At 41.7% G+C, this 18,780-nt stretch overlaps 1 protein-coding gene across 2 annotated transcripts in view; it reads left to right on the top strand.

The window, feature by feature from the left end:
- NRXN2 (neurexin 2) overlaps positions 1-18,780 on the top strand; it is an 858,623-nt gene that overhangs the window by 757,694 nt on the left and 82,149 nt on the right. For both annotated transcript variants that reach the window (XM_044270141.1, XM_044270142.1), the window contains one exon: positions 1,324-1,646. In XM_044270141.1, the coding sequence (XP_044126076.1) occupies positions 1,324-1,646 (323 nt within the window). The remainder of the gene's footprint in view (positions 1-1,323; positions 1,647-18,780) is intronic.

Below are 18,780 nucleotides of genomic sequence, written 5' to 3'. Positions count from 1 at the left end.
CTTGATCAGATCTAAATAGCGTGTCCTCTAGTGTGACTGGCCAAGCAACTGTGTGTACCGTGTCCGATCTGACAGCTGTAGCATCCATCTGGAAGACCACTTAGAAATGAGGGGTGAGGCTGTGAAGCAGCCACATACGGTACAGTACATTCAGAAAGTCTTCGGACCCTTTTACTTTTTTCACATTTTGTTTTGTATGTTGTAAGTTGAGCTAAACTTAAAAAAAAAACGTTTGTCCCCATCAATCTGCGCTCAATACACCATAATGACAAAGTGAAAACAAAATGTTAAAAATCTTTGTTAATTTATCTAAAAAGGAAAATCTTGCATTGACATAAGTATTCCGACCCTTTACTCAGTATAGTTTAAGCACCTTTGGCAGTGATTACAGCCTCCATTCTTCTTGGGGATGATGCCACGAGGTTTGCACACCTGAATTTGGGGATTTTCTGCCATTCTTCTCTGCAGATACTCTCAAGTTCTGTCAGGTTTCATGTCTATCCAGAGATGTTTGATTTGATTCAAGGCAGGGCACTGGCTGGGTCACTCAAGGACATTCACAGAGTTGTCCCTAAGCCACTACTGCATTGTATTAGCTGTTTACCAAGTGTCATTGTCTTGTTGGCAGGTAAATCGTTGGCTCAGTCTGAGGTCCAGAGCACTCTGGATCAGGTTTTTATTAAGAATATCTCTATGCTTTGTTCCATTTAGGCCAGTCTCCTCGTCCCAGCTGCTCACAGCATGATGTTGCTACCACCATTCTTGTGGGGATGGTATTGAGCAGTGTCTGGTTTCCTCCAAATATGACACTTAGAATTGAGGCCAAAAAGTTAAATCTTGGTTTCATCAGACCCGAGAATCTTGTTTCTCTGGGAGTCTAGGAGTCCTTTGGGCACTTGTTTTTGCAAACTTTCATGTGTCTTTTACTGAGGAGAGGCTTCTTTCTGGCCACTCTGCCATAAAGCCCAGATTGGCGGAGTGCTATAGTGATGGTTGACTATTTTTTAATAATTAAATCAAGTATTAAGTGTTTTATACTGAATCTGATAGTCTGTGAATGTTCAGTCTCCATAGCGGTCAGCACAACATTCTGGATATGTTTTACTTGCATTTATATTTGCCTAACTTGCATTCATAATAGAGCTGAAGGGAAAAAAATAGTACAGAACACATCTTCTTTTTCTCACTGCCCGTTACTCAAACAGTGCTGCTGATATGTATATTATTAAATATCAGCTGCATATTGACTGTACTGTCTGTTCAATAGATCATAGTCTCTTCTTACAGTATGTATTGACTTTTTTTTTTACTGTCACTTATTAGGTCGGCAGCTCACCATCTTCAACAGCCAGGCGGTCATCAAGGTTGGAGGAAAGGACCAAGGACGTCCATTCCAGGGTCAGATATCAGGCTTGTATTACAATGGCCTAAAAGTGCTGTCCCTCGCTGCAGAGAGTGACCCCAATGTCAGGACAGAAGGCAATCTAATGCTTGTTGGTGAAGTTCCATCAGTCATGACCACAGAGACTACAGCCACTACACTTTTGGCTGACATGTCTACCACCATAATGGAGACAACTACGACCATGGCCACCACAACTACAAGGAAAGGGAGATCCCCAACTATGAGAGACAGCATCACACAGGTAAGATAAATATAACATGCATTGACAAGTGCGCTGGATCAAGGTTTAATGGGAGGGTCTCCCTATAAGCAGTGTCCTATTTCTTGATCATTTCCATTTAATTAAACTGGCAATGCACAGCTGACCATACAATGTGTATGGAGACCTCCCTATTCTCCCGCAAAGGAAAATGTGAGGTAGAGAAGCATTACTCCTTTTTCTCAAAGGTGCCTTTGTGTGGGGAAGGGTTAGGAGACATGGCTGACGGCTTAATAGGTGTTCATCTGACAGCAATCTTAAATGTATGGCAAGCTGTCTGTGAAGGGCTGCAGACAACTGGATGGTGGAAGATCTAGGTGAGGGCAGATTCATGTCAACTACCTCAACATGGACATTTCCCTAGTAAAACACCTGTATTACAGAGAAGCATGCACTTTAACATCTAGTAGCACTGCTGTACGGTGCAGCTCAGCATTACATGCTTCCATTACTCTATACCTTTGCCAGGATGAGCTGCTCCTTTGGGCACTAGGTTGGCGATTTAGTTTTTCTGGTGCACTGTTTGTACTGTACAGGATTCTATATAATAATTTATTCCATATGGTGAATTGCATAATGGGAAAAAATCAATATGGCCGATTGTCCCCCAAAAAATTGAATAACAAGTTATCAAAAAGTCATGCACACCTCAAAATGGTATCAATAAAAACTACAGAGCGTCCCTCGTCAGTTTTACCACTTAGTGAAGACTGTAAAGATAAAAATAAAATTGTGGTGAAATAGTATTTTTTTTCAATTTCCCCCTATTTGGAATTTGTTTCCAGTATGCAATATTAAATATGCCATTAGAAAGTGCAACAGAAAAGGTATAACATGTTATGGCTCTGAGAAGACAAAAACAGAAAGCTGCTATGTCAGAAAGGGGTTAAAGTGACTTTCTGTTTACAAATAAATGCAGTGATGATGTCATGTCAACAACATGTGACCTCAGCCCAGCAGTCAGGCACTTACCTAAGGAGCACAATAAGATAGGTACAGCATATTTTATTTTTATACACATTATACAAATTCCCTTCCTGACCTTAGACTTTTTTTTGAAAATGGAAAACCTTTTTAAGTTACATCTTCTTATCTCTGTGACTACGCAGGAGATTTGCAGCGCTGTTGGAACGATGATGATGAAAAATAAGTGTAGACTTTAAACTTTATTTCATTCATGTTTAATTTACTAATATAATAATATACAGTAATAGTAATAGTAGTAATAGTAGTAGAAAGAACTAGCTATTAAACTAGACTCTGTATCCCTGCCGCTATGCTACTTGTACAACAAAAAAACAGTAGACACATTCCAATCTGCTTGTTTTTACACTTAATAAAGGTTCCATAGAAATATGAAAAAATAGACACATTAAGGACTAAAGGACCCAAACTATCAAATGCGAATGTGCCCCCTGAGGTCCAGAAGCCCATTCTATAGAGATCATGACTTACCAGTAGAGTCTGTCACTTGCTTGAGTTATTTCACACAGATGTTTGAATTGTATCAGTAAATTGAATTATTCCACATTCAAAGGCTAAAAACTGTACAAACCTTAGAGACTCAAGTGTTAAATTGCATAATTTTCTTATTTCTCCATTTTCACTAATTAAACATTTCTGCATATACAGTGATTTTTTTCTTGTTCTTTGAGAAAGTGCTCTCTATTGACATCATGTGGCTAAAATAATTATTACAAATATGGTGACCATCTAAAGACTAGGACTGAAACAACCTACAATATGTCTCATGTCCCTAAGGGTCCATTCACATGTCCGCAAAATGAGTCCGCATCCGTTCCACAATTTTGCAGAACAGGGGCAGACCTATTCATTTTCAAAAGATGCGTGTGTGCTGTCTGCATCGACACTTCCGTTCCACGGCCCCGCAAAAAGATGGAACACGTCCTATTCTTATCTGCAGACATGGACAAGAAAAGGCATTTCTATTATAGTGCCAGCCATGTGCGGTCCGCAAAAGGCAGAATGCACATGGCCGGTGTCCGTGTTTTGCGGCTCCACAATTTGCGGACCACAAAACAGTTGCGGACGTGTGAATGGATCCTTAGACATATAAAAGCACATTTATTATTGTAGTCGTTAATGAATTCCATCGTGTTTTGCATCCAGTTTTAGAACATTGTTGTTGTATAATGTCACATCTAGTTTTAGACAGATTTATTAAATTAATGCACAAAACTTTGACACAAAGTGAACTATGCACCATAGATGCATGAATGATGCAATGCCAATTTCCAAGGGAGCCAGTAAATTATTTTGTACATTTATAGAACTTGGGAGAAAATCTGCAGAAACACGCGTGTATAATATATTATGTTATGCTGAGTGAAGCGAAGCATTCAAAGTGGAATTTGGTGCGAAGTTTAGGAAAAAATCTATTCACAACTAATCCGAATTTCTTTGCACTTCATGGTAACAAATCAGGTTTTCCTAAAGTGGCGGTTGCACGTGTTGCAAAAAGAAACTAAGGAGACAAGCCCGGGAACACGAGATCACCCATAATGCCTTGCAGCCAGCCAATCTGCAGATAGCCACCCCCTGTGATGTCACAGCCCTATAAAACCCTCATCCCGCGCAGTCTCCGCCATTGTCCTGTAAGCATAGGGAGAGACGTGGCAAGTGCTCATGTGCTAGGGACAGTGTTGCTGCAAACGATTAATAGAAGAATTCAATACCAATAAGATGGAAGCCTTAAGTGCCCAGCGTGCCAACCAATACCATCCAGTCTGCACCCCTTAGGAGAGCCAAGTCTTAATGACATCCTCATCTTTTGCTGACTTTACTTCCTAGAAAAGTCAGAAAGATACAGAGAGAGGAGGAGCTGGATGTTCCTGATGACATATTCTCATCGATATTAGATTATGTGGGAAAGGAGGAAAAGCAGATGGCAGAAGAAGGGCTCCTACCTGTAGGGCAGGAGGGCGCTGGGGTTAGAGAAGTGGGTATGCCAGAGTTGATTAATATTCTGTGTTTACTGTCAAATAACCTGCAGGAGATTTCAGGCCAGAACACCAATAATATGCATATTGTCCCCCCACCTAGCTAACCAAACCCCATACCAGCAACAGCCCCTGTTTAAAGGTGCCGCACAGCCATTAACAATGAAGAAGGACTACACAGTGCATGGCTGCTCCATGTGGCTGTTCCCGATGTCGGAGTGGCCTGGGTTTGCCTGATTTATAGCGATTTGTAGTGAATTAACTCGTAACGAATCAAATTTCTTGGCGATAAGTGAACTTCGGCAAAGCTACCGAATCAAATTTTTTAATATTTTTTTCATCTGTATTTATATTTTATATATATTTATACTAAAGTAAATATATTATAATATAACACAATATAATATAACATCAGCGCAACCACAGATACACATCCATCATGTGTGTAGCTTTTTCTAAACTAGCTAGACTGGTTATATTCTAAGAAGAGATTGATGAATGTAAAAGATGAATAAAAAAATCTGAAGCCTCTTTCTCACGAGTGCATTGAAATCCATCAGTATACTGGCTCTGGATTATGCACGGATTCCTGATGATGTACAATCAGTATTGTCATCAGTATTGCTTCAGAATTTCATCAGGATTTACTTGCGTATTCTTTCCTCCCTGTATTCTTGATGCACTCCCATAGACTGTAATGTGCGTATTTGGAAACAAAAACACAGAAAACTCGGACAAATACACAGAAATTATACGCTCATGTGAATAGTTCTATTCCTTAACATTAGCAGCAGATTTCGGTACATAAAATTCGAGCAATATACAGATTGCAAATAGGCTCATGTGAAAGCGGACTATAACAGGAAGTTTAAATGTAAAAAAAAATTTAAGGGCCCAATGAGACGGCCATATCTGTTTTGCGGCCTGTAAATTGCAGATCTGCAAAACACGTCTACCTGCCATTTGCATTCCACATTTTGCGGTACGGCCAGCCCTATGATAGAAATGCCTATTCTTGTCTACAATTGTGGACAAGAATAGGACATATTCTATACTTTTTCCGGAGCCATGCATCTTTTGCGGCCCTTTTGAATTGAATGGGTCTACATCCATTCTGCAAAATTGTGGAACGGATGTGGACACAAATATATGGTCGATATATAGCCTCCAGAAACAAAATAGGGAACTGCATAAAGGCTATTCCAAGGTTAGTTTCAGTAAACCAAATACACTGTGGATCCTGCTGAGATGTAAATTACCTGCAATCCCTCAGGCGGTAGCATTGCCTGTAACAACAGAATAGTAGGGAATTTGATTTATAGCATTTCAAATAGTTCAAAGCAAACTTTGTTTCTAAAATATCTTCCTACCTGATGGCATAATTGATGCTGCAGTGCAGTGTACTCCAAGAAAATATACGTAGCTGAAAGGGGGAGATCAGGATATAAGCCAGATTTGTTCTTAAGGCCCCTTTTACATAAGCAAGTTTTCCGCAGGGGCGCAATGCATGATGCAAACGCATTGTGCCCGCACTGAATCATTTCAATGGGTCTGTGTACATAAGCATTGTTTTTCACGCATCACTTGTGCGTTGCGTGAAAATCGCAGCATGTTCTATATTCTGCATTTTTCACGCAGCCCTGGCCCCATAAAAGTGAATGGGGCTGTGTAAAAAGTACATTGCATCTCAAGCAAGTACGAATGTGATGCGTTTTTCACTGATGGTTGCTAAGAGATGTTGTTTGAAAACCTTCAGTTTTTTAAGTAAGATGATAAGGAATTCTAAAATAAAACACTATAAACAGTGATATTTGTGCTATTGTTCATATTTTTGGTTTGTTGTTTTGTCAATTTATAATTTTTTTTTCCCACAAAGCAGAATGCTCTAGGTATGGAACTTTTCCAAGCATCTTCTCTAATACTTCTCTGTAGGAAAAAAAACATTCAAAAGCATGTCAAACTAGTACAAAATCCACCGCAAAAAGGTGTGTGTGAAGGAAGAGGTTGTCACTACACATATTGCACTAAGGAGGGCTGTGGTTGTCTTGGAGTCAGAGCTCCCTGCAGTGGACTGTAACAAATCAGTCTTAAATGCAAAATAAAACCTCTGTTTCTATCATGTCATGCAAATATCCTAGTTATATTCCCAGCTGTTCAGCTTCATGCTTATATTTGTTTTAACCCCTTAGTGACTAATGACGTTCTGTGTACCTCATGATGTGGTGCTAGTTACCGCATTATGACGTGCACAGTACGTAATGAGATCAAAGTGTCACTGCAAGTATACGGTGACACCGGCATCAAAACAGTCCCTGCCTTTGGATCACCGCGATTAGTCAATCAGATTTGACTGACCAAATGCAGCGTTCAGCAGCGCAGCTCCGATCTCCTCAGCGAGTGTTGAGGAGATCGAGGCTGCGCTGCTGTGTTTACTGTGCCCCGATCACCCCCCCCTTCAGGATGGCCAAGCGGGGCCAGGTAATAATGAGGGGGCTGATAAATTTTCCAGGATGGCTGAGTGGTAGTAGATTGTCAGCTGTAACATACAGCTGACAATCTACTGTAAAGGCCGACATCGGTGCTGGCATGGATGGCATCCGTTTAACCCCTTCCATGCCGCGGTCTGAAGGGACCGTTGTATGGCAGGGATTAACAGGGTGAAGCTCCCTCCCTCCCCCATTGGGCGCTCCACTGCTGTGGCAGTATCCTGATTGATCATAACAGAGGGAGGGAGCTCCGTCCTTCCCCCCTCCCATCGGGCCGCTGCTCTTCTGTGGCAGCCAGAGGCAGGAACCCGATCAGGCTTACTGTGAAGGAAAATACACTGCAGTACACTATACAGTCTACTGCAGAGCATGTAGAGCCATCAAACCCACTGGATCTTCAAGAACCAAGTGGGTCTGAGTAAAAAAAAAAGTGAAAGAAAAAGTGTAAAAAAAAATGAATCTAACATTTTCCCATATATGCACATATAATTGGGTAAAAATGAACAAAATAAAATACCCTAAACATATTTGGTATCACCGCATCCATAACAACCAGCTCTATAAAAATATCACATGACCTAACCCCTCAGATGAATACCGTAAAAAAATAAAAATAAAAACAGTGCCAAAAAATACATTTTTTGTCACCTACAATCACGAAAAGTGCAACACCAAGTGATCAAAAGGGCATACGCCCCCTGTGGGGTTTCACTCTGGTAGATAGGGTAAGCGGGTGCAGTACAGAGGCAAAATACAAGTTCTTAACTCAAAACGTCAGTGTTTATTCACACTTGAGGCAATTGCACAAAAAGCACGTAACTTTGCAGTCTTGGTGTTAATTCACACACAATGGAAAGTTCATATAACACAAGTCACACTCCCTACACTCTCTGTCCCTTCCTATGATCAGCTCTTCCTGACTTTGAATGAGGCGAACACGCGTCATTGGGTGCTATATAGCACCTGATGATGCGTTCCGGCCAGCCAATCACTGTAATGCCAGAAGCCAACATGGCTACTGGCATTACAGTGAGGGCAGTACTTACCTGCACGTTTATTGGCTGCTTAGCAGTCGCGAAACATGCGAGGAGGAGACTCGAGCATTGTGCTTGAGCATATGCGGTTCTCGACCAAGTACCGCCATGTGCTGAGCATAGCGATGCTCGAGCTGAACTGGTATTCGGCAGACAAAACTTGCTCAACACTAGACACTACCTTTTTCAACATATTTTTTAATGTTTGGTTAAACCGCTCTACCAAACTGTCTGTTTGCGGATGGTAAATGGACATCCGTAGTTGTTTTATGTGCAGCAACTTACAGAGTTCTCTCATCACCTTGGACATAAAAGGGGCCTCTTGGTCGGTTAGAACTTCTTTAGGTAGTCCTACTCAGGAAAATATCTCCATTAACTCCTTAGCTATGAGTTTAGCCGAGGTATGTCGCAGTGGCACCGCCTCTGGGTACCGAGTGACGTAGTCTAGAATGACTAAGATGTGTTAATGCCCCTGGCGGACTTCGGTACTGGACCTATGAGGTACATAGCTATTCGGTCAAACGGTACTTCAATAATCGGTAAGGGTACTAGGGGACTACGGAAATGTGGCTGGGGGCTGGTTATCTGGCAGGTTGGGCAAGACCTACAAAACTCTTCCACTTCTTTGAATATGCTGGGCCAGTAAAACCGCTGTAGAATACGATCCAGAATTTTCTGCAGCCCCAGGTGACCCCCAAGAATGTGTTGGTCGGCTAGATCTAACACAATCTTGTGATAAGCCTTGGGGACCACCAACTGTTCAATAGACTTATCCCATAGTTGGTGTACCCAATACAACATATCCTGATGAACTACAAAGCGGGAAAACACTGACTCTGCCCCAGGTTGTTGTGGTTCATTATCTACTATTAACACATTTTCAAAGGCACGGGATAGGGTTGGGTACCGACGTTGGGTGGTACCAAAATTATCCCTGGAGACATTGAGGTCTGCCAACTCAGGACCCAGCGGCAAGTCCTCCACGTCTCCCACTATCACACTGAGCAGGGTTGTCTCCTGCTGTCTGCAAAGCCATCACGTGTTGTAGCAGCAACTGGTTAGTCTCCTGCTGCTTACTAGCCTCGCGTTGCTGCAGGTTGGTCTCTCGCTGCTGCAGATTAGCCTCCATGAGGGCCTTTACAACAGCCTCTATTTTGTCGTAACACTGGTTTTAATACAGCTGGTTTAATGTATGACATACAACCGTGCCTGAAAAATGCAGAAACCAAAAATATTGGTGTTCACGCCAGCCTCACTGCTCTTGCTCGCATCCTCCACCAATTGTGGGGTTTTGCTCTGGTAGATAGGGTTAGTGTGCACAGTACAGAAGCAAAATACAAGTTCTCAAAATGTCAGTGTTTAAGGCAATTGCGCAAAACAGCACGTAACTTTGCAGTCTTGGTGTTAATTCACACACAATGGAAAGTTCATATAACACAAGTCACCTTGCTGGCAGTTCTGTCTCCAGTAGTCTACAGCAAGCTTTAGGTGGCCTGTTTCCCCAGCGTGCCACTCTCTGCCCTCCAGCACGGCACAAAGTCTCAGATCCCAAAAACATCGAGACATTTCTGCAGAGCCCAGCTGCCTATTTAAGGACAGTCAGATGCTGCCAAAAACCCAGACTGGCACTTAAACTCCGGTCCGGTATTTGATCTCACCTGGCTGGAAACCAGCCCAGCCGCACATAGTTGGTAGGAAAATACCTGCCTTGCCAGACACAACCCCTCACTGTGGCACACCCCCAAAATAGTACCAATCAAACAATCACCTCATCCCGCAAAAAATGAGACCCTACCTAAGACAATTCGCCAAAAAATAAAAAAAGCTATGGCTCTCAGACTATGGAGACACTAAAACATTATTTTTTTTTGTTTTAAAAATGCTTTTAATTGTGTACAACTTAAATAAATAAGAAAAAGTGTACATATTAGGTATTGCCACGTCCATAACAACCTGCTGTATAAAAATATCACATGACTTAACCCCTCAGGTGAACGCTGTAAAAATAAATAAAAACTACCAAAATTACAAATTTTGGGATCTCCTTGTCCCAAAAAGTTTAATAATGAATGATCAAAAAATCATATGTACCCACAAATAGTACCAATAAAAAAGTCAATGCTTTCTGCAAAAAACGAACCCCTGCACAAGATGATCGGCAGAAATAAATAAATAAATACAGACACAAATGCATAATTTTTTTCTGAAATGCTTTATAATGTAAAACTGAAACAAATAAAGAAAGTAGACATATTTGATATCATCACATCGTAACAACCTTCTCTATAAAAATAGCATCTGATCTAACCTGTCAGATGAATGTTGTAAAAAACTAAAAATAAAAACTGTGCTAAAACATATTGGTTATTTTGCCTCCTAAAAAACATCATATAGAGCGATTAAAAATCATATGTACCCCAAAATAGTACCAATAAAACTGTCAGCTTATCCCATAGTTTCCAAAATGGGGTCACTACTGTAGGGTACATCTGGGGGGGCTTCTAATGGGACATGGTGTTTAAAAACCAGTCCAGCAAAATGTGCCTTCCAAACACCATACGGCATTCCTTTTCTTCTGCCCCCATATAGTAGAATCAGGGTAATAAATATTGAGTTTTGCTTGGCTGTTAAAAAAATTATTGAAAATTGAAAATCTGACAAAAAAGTGAAATTTTGAAATTTCATCTCCATTTTCCTTTAATTCTTGTGGAATACCTAAAGGGTTAACAAAGTTAGTAAAATCAGTTTTGCGTAACTTGAGGGGTGCAGTTTCCATAATGGGATAATTTATGGGGGGGGGGGGGGTTCTACTACGTAAGCCCCACAAAGTGACTTCAGACTTGAACTGGACCTTAAAAAGTGGATTTTAGAAATTTTCATAAAAATTTTAAGAATTGCTTCTAAAATTCTTAGCCTTCTAACGTCCCAAAAAAATAACATTGACAATGACATTTCCTAAATGATGCCAACATAAAGTAGACATATGGGGAATGTTAAGTAATAAATATTTTATGAGGTATCACTTTCTGTTTAAAAAGCGGAGAAATTAAGTTTTGAAAATTGTGAATGTTTAAAACCTTTTGGTAATTTGGAGATTCTTTTTATAAATAAAGGTGAAATATATTGACTCAAATTTATGACTGTCATAAAGTACAATGTGTCACGAGAAAATCTCAGAATGGCTTGGATAAGTAAGCGTTCCAAAGTTATTACCACGTAAAGTGATACATGTCAGATTTTCAAAAATAAGCCTGGTCACGGAGGTGCAAAATTGCCTGGTCATTAAGGGGTTAGAGAAATGTGTAATCAGAAAATGACCTATTGTTGTCACGGCTGGCGGTGGGGGAAACCCCCAGCCGTGCGGTGCCAGGAGATGGTAGCGTTACCCCTTGGCCGGGACCACAGAGTTAGGGAGCAGGTCACCTCCTATTGCGTCCCTAACGCTGACCCTGTCTCCTATCAGTATGAGCCTACCTTGATGGTAGGAGGACTCATACGCCGGAACCTTACAGTCCCTATGAGCCCTCAAGTCGGCCCTGTACTAGGGGACAGAGTCAGACGCCCTACTCCTCCTAGGCACGGAGGAGCAGGGGTCTCAACGGCCAAGCAACACAGGGGGAACATCAACAGACATATGGAAATGACAGGTAAGTGAGACTAGTCCTGCACTTACCTGCCACAGACACACAAACCTGGAACCCATGAACAAGTGCTGATGTCCACAGCAACATAAAGGACACAGCACACACCAGACATTACACGGGAAACCAGGAAACCATAAGCTGCACTAACAAGATAACCCCACACACACCTAGATAACACCGTGAACATAGTTTTAACTGACAATGGTTTATGACCAGAAGGATGGTCCCCACCAGGCAGATGGAGGAGACAGGAGGCTGCTCCAGCCAGCATGGCTGAGAGCAACCTACTGAGCCCAGCCAGGGACTGAGGCTTTATAGGCCAAGAGGCCCCACCCAACGATCAGCACACACCCAGTGAAATCACACACACTGGGAAGGGAGTTAACCCTTCCAGCAACACAGAAAGGAAACTCACATAAAGGGGAAAGCACACAACCTCACTCACCTGTCTCCGACGGCAACGGCATGCGTGGCAACCGTGTCCTCCAGAACAGCCAACAGGCCGAGACACTTCCACAGCATGCAAACATCGCCAGACGTTGCCGCGGACCACCGCAGGTGAAGGGAGGAGTCAAGGTGCATATAAAACATCACCTCGTGCACAACAAACAACACAAAGTGCACACAGACATACAAACGGGCATTAACACAAAACCCGTTGCCAAGGGCAACCGCACGCACACTTGTTGTCCGCGGCAACCGCACCTGAGGCAAACAACTAAGTGCCCCAGCTGCGGTTGACAAACTCCCAAACCGCGGGCAACAGCATGCGGCACCCAAGGAGTCACGACCATGACCAAGGGTCGTGACAATTGTTTAAATTTTTTTCATGTTGCTTTCTATATTTTTAAAAACATTTAAACAATTCTGCAGTTATTACACTACTAACCCTAATGATATTCAAACAATTCCTGTTCTCTACAGATTACTTTTCAGTAATTATCTCCCATCCATTGTGGTCTATGCTCTGTAGCCCATGTGGCTGCTGTAAAACAAATATTTGAAATTCTGTTAACTGCAGCTCAGGTAAGATGGCTGTCCCATAATCATGTAGGGAAAATAGAATATAAAATCTACAGTAAAAAAATAAAAACATGCGTCTGCTTCCGCATCCGTGCGGCCACTCCACAAACTATAGGACATGCCCCATATTCTCTGCAACATGCGCCCCATGGACCCATTGAAATCAGTGGGTCCTCACAGTGCACATGGCTGGTATCTGAGTTTTGCAGATTCATAGTTTGTGGACCACAAAGCACTTATAATGCCGAAAAAGACATTTGTCCATCCAGTTCGACCTGTTATCCTGCAAGTTGATCCAGAGGAAGGCAAAAAAAAAGAAAACTGGGAGGTAGAAGCCAATTTTCCCCACTTAAGGGGAAAAAAAAGTTCCTTCCAGACTCCAATTAGGCAATCAGAATAACTCCCTGGATCAACAATCTATTTCTAGTAGCTATAGCCTGTAATATTATTACACTCCAGAAATACATCCAAGCCCCTCTTGAATTCCTTTATTGTACTCACCATCACCACCTCCTCAGGCAGAGAGTTCCATAGTCTTATTGGTATTACCGTAAATAATCCTCTTCTATGTTTATGTAGAAACCTTCTTTCCTCCAGATGCAGAGGATGTCCCCTCGTCACAGTCATAGTCCTGGGGATAAATAGCTGATGGGATAGATCTCTGTACTGACCCCTGATATATTTATACATAGTTATTAGATCTCCCCTAAGTTGTCTTTTGAATAACCCTTGATAATCTTTCAGGGTACCGTATTCCACCCATTCCAGTTATTACTTTAGTTGCCCTCCTATGAACCCTTTCCAGCTCTGCTATGTCTGCCTTGTTCACAGGAGCCCAGAACTGTACACAGTACTCCATGTGTAGTCTGACTAGTGATTTGTAAAGTGGAAGGGCTATGTTTTCATCACGGGCATCTATGCCCCTTTTGATGCAACCCATTATCTTATTGGCCTTGGCAGCAGCAGCCTGACACTGGTTTTTACAGCTTAGTTTGCTGTTCACAAAAATTTCTAGGTCCTTTTCCATGTCAGTGTTACCCAGTGTTTTACCATTTAGTATGTACAGGTGACTTGCATTATTCCTTCCCATGTGCATAACTTTACATTTGTCAGTGTTAAACCTCTTCTGCCACTTCTCTGCCCAAGCCTCCAATCTATCCAGATCCATCTGTAGCAGTATACTGTCCTCTTCTGAGTCAATTACTTTACACATTTTAGTGTTATCTGCAAAAATTCATAGTTTACTGTGCAAGCCTACAAGATCATAAATATGTTAAAGAGCATAGGGCCCAATACTGACCCCTGAGGAACTCCACTAGTGACAGTGACCAAATCTGAGTATGTACCGTTAATAACCACCCTCTGTTTTCTATCACTCAGCCAGTTACTTACCCACATACAGACATTTCCTCCCAGTCCAAGCATTCTCATTTTATTTACTAACTTTTTATGCGGTACAGTGTCAAATGCTTTGGAGAAGTCCAGATATACGACATCCATTGATTCCCCACTGTCAAGTCTAGGATTTACCTCCTCATAGAAACTGATTAAATTAGTTTGACATGACCGATCCCTCATAAAGCCATGCTGATATGGCGTTATTTGCTTATTTTCCTTGATGTACTCCAAGATAGCATCTCTTAGAAAACCTTCAAACAGTTTACCCATGACAGATGTTAAACTTATCGGCCTATAGTTTCCGGGCTCTGTTTTTGGACCCTTTTTGAATATTGGCACTACATTTGCTATGCGCCAATCCTGTGGAACACCCTCTGTCAGTATAGAGTCCTTAAATATTAGAAATAGGGGTCTGGCTATGACTATGACTATTCTCTTAGTATACGGGAGTGTATGCCATCTGGTCCTGGCAATTTGTCTATTTTAATCTTTTTAAGATGCCGCTGTATATCTTCCTGTGTCAAACAGGGCACTTTTAATGGGGACTTAACTTTTACATTCTGCATTTCATATGACAGTTTATTTTCTTCAGTGAATACAGTAGAGAGAAAAAATATTTAATAGCTTTGCTTTCTCCTCATCGCTCTCTGAAACTCCCCCCTAATTACTCTGTAGAGGGCCAACACCTTCAGATTTATACTTTTTACCATTTATATAATTGAAAAACATTTTAGGGTTAGTTTTGCTCTCTTTGGCAATTAATCTCTCGGTCTTTAGTTTGGTTGCTTTTATTTGTTTTTTACAAGTTCTATTTTTTCCTTATAGTTTGCAATGCTTCTAATGCATTTTGCTCTGGTATAAACAGTTATTTAAACTCAATATGCAGTACTGATAATAAATATCTGGGAAATGAGAGGTTTAAACAGGTGAAGAAATGGCAGGTACCTGAACTGTATTGTTCCAGAACATGGCTGCACATACCACATATGGCATGCATGAACCTGAGGGCAAGAAAAGCCATCACCACCTTCAAAGGTTCGCATAACTTATTTTTTCAATCTGCATAGGTCCTCAGTTCTGTGCTGGTTAATTTCATAATATATTTTTTTAAGAGGATTTTTTTTTATTCCCTACGTTTCTTTACAGAGTGATGCTATCTGCTGCTAGGTGCGTATTTAGACAATGATTGTGGGACATGAATAATGTGAACTGAGGTCTAACATATAGTACCAGTGACATTTCATAACATAACATGTATTGATGGAAAATGACTTACCTTTATGGCTATGTAAAGCTCTGGAAGACCATCTTCACGCAGGGCAGAATGGCAGCAGATTTGGGGTGTGGATTCCCCACCACAACTCCATAGAAATCTACAATGAAAAACACAGGATGGGTCTTCCGAAACCCCATCCATACTTAGCAGGAAAAAAATTAGGTGCAGAAATCAATACTGTGGGTTCTCAAATATATAGGATGCTTATTCCTATATGGAAATCTTATAGATTTATGGAGCAGGTGAAATCACTGGCAAACAATGAGTGCAATCTGATCCAAAAACAGCTGTACTGCACACAGATTTTCCTATAGTTTTGTTTGTTTGCTGCAGATAGAGTTAGCTGCATGCAGACCGTCCCTAAAAATGGACAACCAACTACTATGCCAACGTAACTGAAGACTGTTGGACATGAATAGATTAAATAGCACAATGTAATAGCTTAAAGGGAGTCTGTCACCACATTTTAACATGTTAGACCGATCAAATAGGGTTATGTGATCCACCCAGAACATAAAAACGGTACCTTTGTTGTAGAAAACGGACTTTTCTTTTTGCCAAAAATGAACTTATAAGATTATGTTCTGAGCCCTCTCAAGTGCCCAGGGCGGTCTCTCAATCCTCGGAGCCCCAGGCAGCACCTCCTAAACGGCTCATAACCCCGCCCTCCGTGCGCCTCTGCCCGCCCATTTACTCCCCTCCCCTGTCCTTTTCCACTGTGGCTGTGCGGTCCAAATCGTAGCGGGCGCATGCGCAGTAGGTATTGCGATGCCCTGCCAGGAGCAGGCATCGCATTGCGCATGCGCCCGCTACAATTTGGACCGCACAGCCACAGTGGAAAAGGACAGGGGAGGGGAGTAAACGGGCGGGCAGAGGCGCACGGAGAGGGCGGGGTTATGAGCCGTTTAGGAGGTGCTGCCTGGGGCTCCGAGGATTGAGAGACCGCCCTGGGCACTTGAGAGGGTTCAGAACATAATCTTATAAGTTCATTTTCGGCAAAAAGAAAAGTCTGTTTTCTACAACAAAGGTACCGTTTTTATGTTCTGGGTGGATCACATAACCCTATTTGATCGGTCTAACATGCTAAAGTGTGGTGACAGACTCCCTTTAAAAAGAAGAGCACAGTAAATTGACACGCCAGTGAAATATTTGCTAACAGACAGAGGGAGAGGTAGTGAGGAGCCCCTCAATGAGGATCGGCTTCTTGCACAGAGACTTCTGCTGCCTGTGACCTCCCCTGATCCATTATCTTGTATAAGGGTTCCATTTTGACTGAGAATAGTAGTCATAAGGCCCTCACATATCTTCTTTCTTATTTATCCAAGTAATAGGCTGATGACCTGTTACCATGGGACACGCTTGTCCCAGCAAATAACATCTTAAAATCTCAAGTGTTCATTTAATGGCTAGAAATTTCTGTGCAATCATGCTGTTCTGTACTTGATCTTTCCAGGAAAATGGTGTCATATACAGATGTGTTTCTTCCCAAACCTGCTGGTTTTATTAATTAACCTATTCCTGGAAGCTTCAGAAGAAGCTATTTTACCTTTTTTTATTATTTTTTTATTATTATCACCTGAGGGTGAGATAAAGTATTTGTTTTATATATTTAATATGTACAGACTGTATGAGGCCAGGTTTACATGTTGTGCCCGCATTGTGGGCATGTCACAACCATAGTGCCACAGTTCCGCATCCACGGTATATTTTTTGCAGCGGTTTTCCATAATCACATCAAAACGCTTGGTTGCAAAATATGCACAAGGACTGCAATATGGCCATGACATGTAAACCCAGGTAATTCCCTTAAAGGTTTAATTCCTTCATCACTGATTAAGCATTTTTACCAACTAGATGCTTTCCCATGGCGCAATTCATCTGATCAACTCTCTGCCGTAGTAGTAGTAGTCGTTGTTTGTTTGACCAATGGATCTTGTGTTATCGACTATTTTGTGCAGGGGTTATCCTCAATAAAGTGAACTTGTCACCTCTCCTCTGATTAGCAAATGCTCACATTTCACATAAAATAATAATCCTGGAACATAATTTCTTGTAACTGTGTTGCTCTGTTCCTCTGTTATTCCTCCTAGACATTTATAAATACACTACCAGTAAATAAAAAAAAGAACACCTGAAAAACTAAATGTGATTGAGGTGAGCTGTTAGTGGTGCCTGGTCAATGATTGCCCAACCAAGGTGGTGCCCCCTTTATTTTGGGTTCTGCAGCAGGGTCTATGCTGAGGCAGGGTCACAGTAAAGGCAAAAACTTGTCAGGTGTCACCTCCACTTTGTTAATTATCATGGCAGCAGCCTGAATCCCCTATGTGTTAAATAAGTGTATTGGAAGGGATAATCAACCCAGAAGAAAGGGGATTTCTTTTTAGAGAACCCTTTTGGATAATGACATTTGAAAGACGCTTTCTAAAATGTATGAATTTAAACACAGATTTGACTTAGGCCTCTTGCCCATGAACGTAAGGGCTTGGTGCCCGTGCTGTGGACCGCAAATTGCAGTCCGCAATGCACGGACACCGATCGTGGGGCAGCCGCATGCAGATCGTTGACCCATTAACTTGAATGGGGTCCGCGATCCATACGTTTCGCAAAAAGATAGGACAAGTTCAATTTTTTTGTGCAACGGAAGCACTGAATGGAAAACCATGGAAGCAGTCCATAGTGCTTCCGTGGGGTTCCGTTCTGCACTGCATCTCCGGATTTGCGGACCCATTCAAGTGAATGGGTCCGCATCCGTGATGTGAAATGCACACGGCTGGTGATCCGTGTATTGCAGAACTACCGTATAGGGTCCTCAGCACAGGCACGGAGCCCTTACTGTTATTGGCTCTGTTCACACTCTGCATTACAACACTAGTTGTTTCAGTACTTTATGTGGATAGTGAGGCTTCTGTTTCTATTTCATACAAAATTTCCCATGTATCTATTGGTTGGTAAATAAGGCTTTTGCATAATCACATTTTAAAGCTACTTTCCAAAGGGCATACATTTAAAAAAAGATGACTTTTTTTAAATTGACTCTGTTCACATGCTGCATTACAACACTAGTTGTTTTAGTACTTATATGTGGACAGTGATGCATCTGCTTCTATTCAGTAATAGATTTTGTTCAATTTTCTTTTTGTGGTGCGGACAGTTCACGCACCCATTAAATCTGAATGGGTCTGCATCCATCTGCCCCAGCCACATGGATGATGCCTGTGCACTAGGGACCGCAGTTTGCGGTCCCCAATGCACCGAATGGGCGGAACTTGTTGGTATGCATGAGCCCTAACTCTTA

The sequence above is a fragment of the Bufo gargarizans genome, chromosome 10, assembly GCF_014858855.1.
Source record: "Bufo gargarizans isolate SCDJY-AF-19 chromosome 10, ASM1485885v1, whole genome shotgun sequence".
Classification (NCBI taxonomy): Eukaryota; Metazoa; Chordata; class Amphibia; order Anura; family Bufonidae; genus Bufo; species Bufo gargarizans.
Note: the sequence above shows the minus strand (reverse complement) of the source record. Positions and strands in the feature narration are given on the sequence as shown.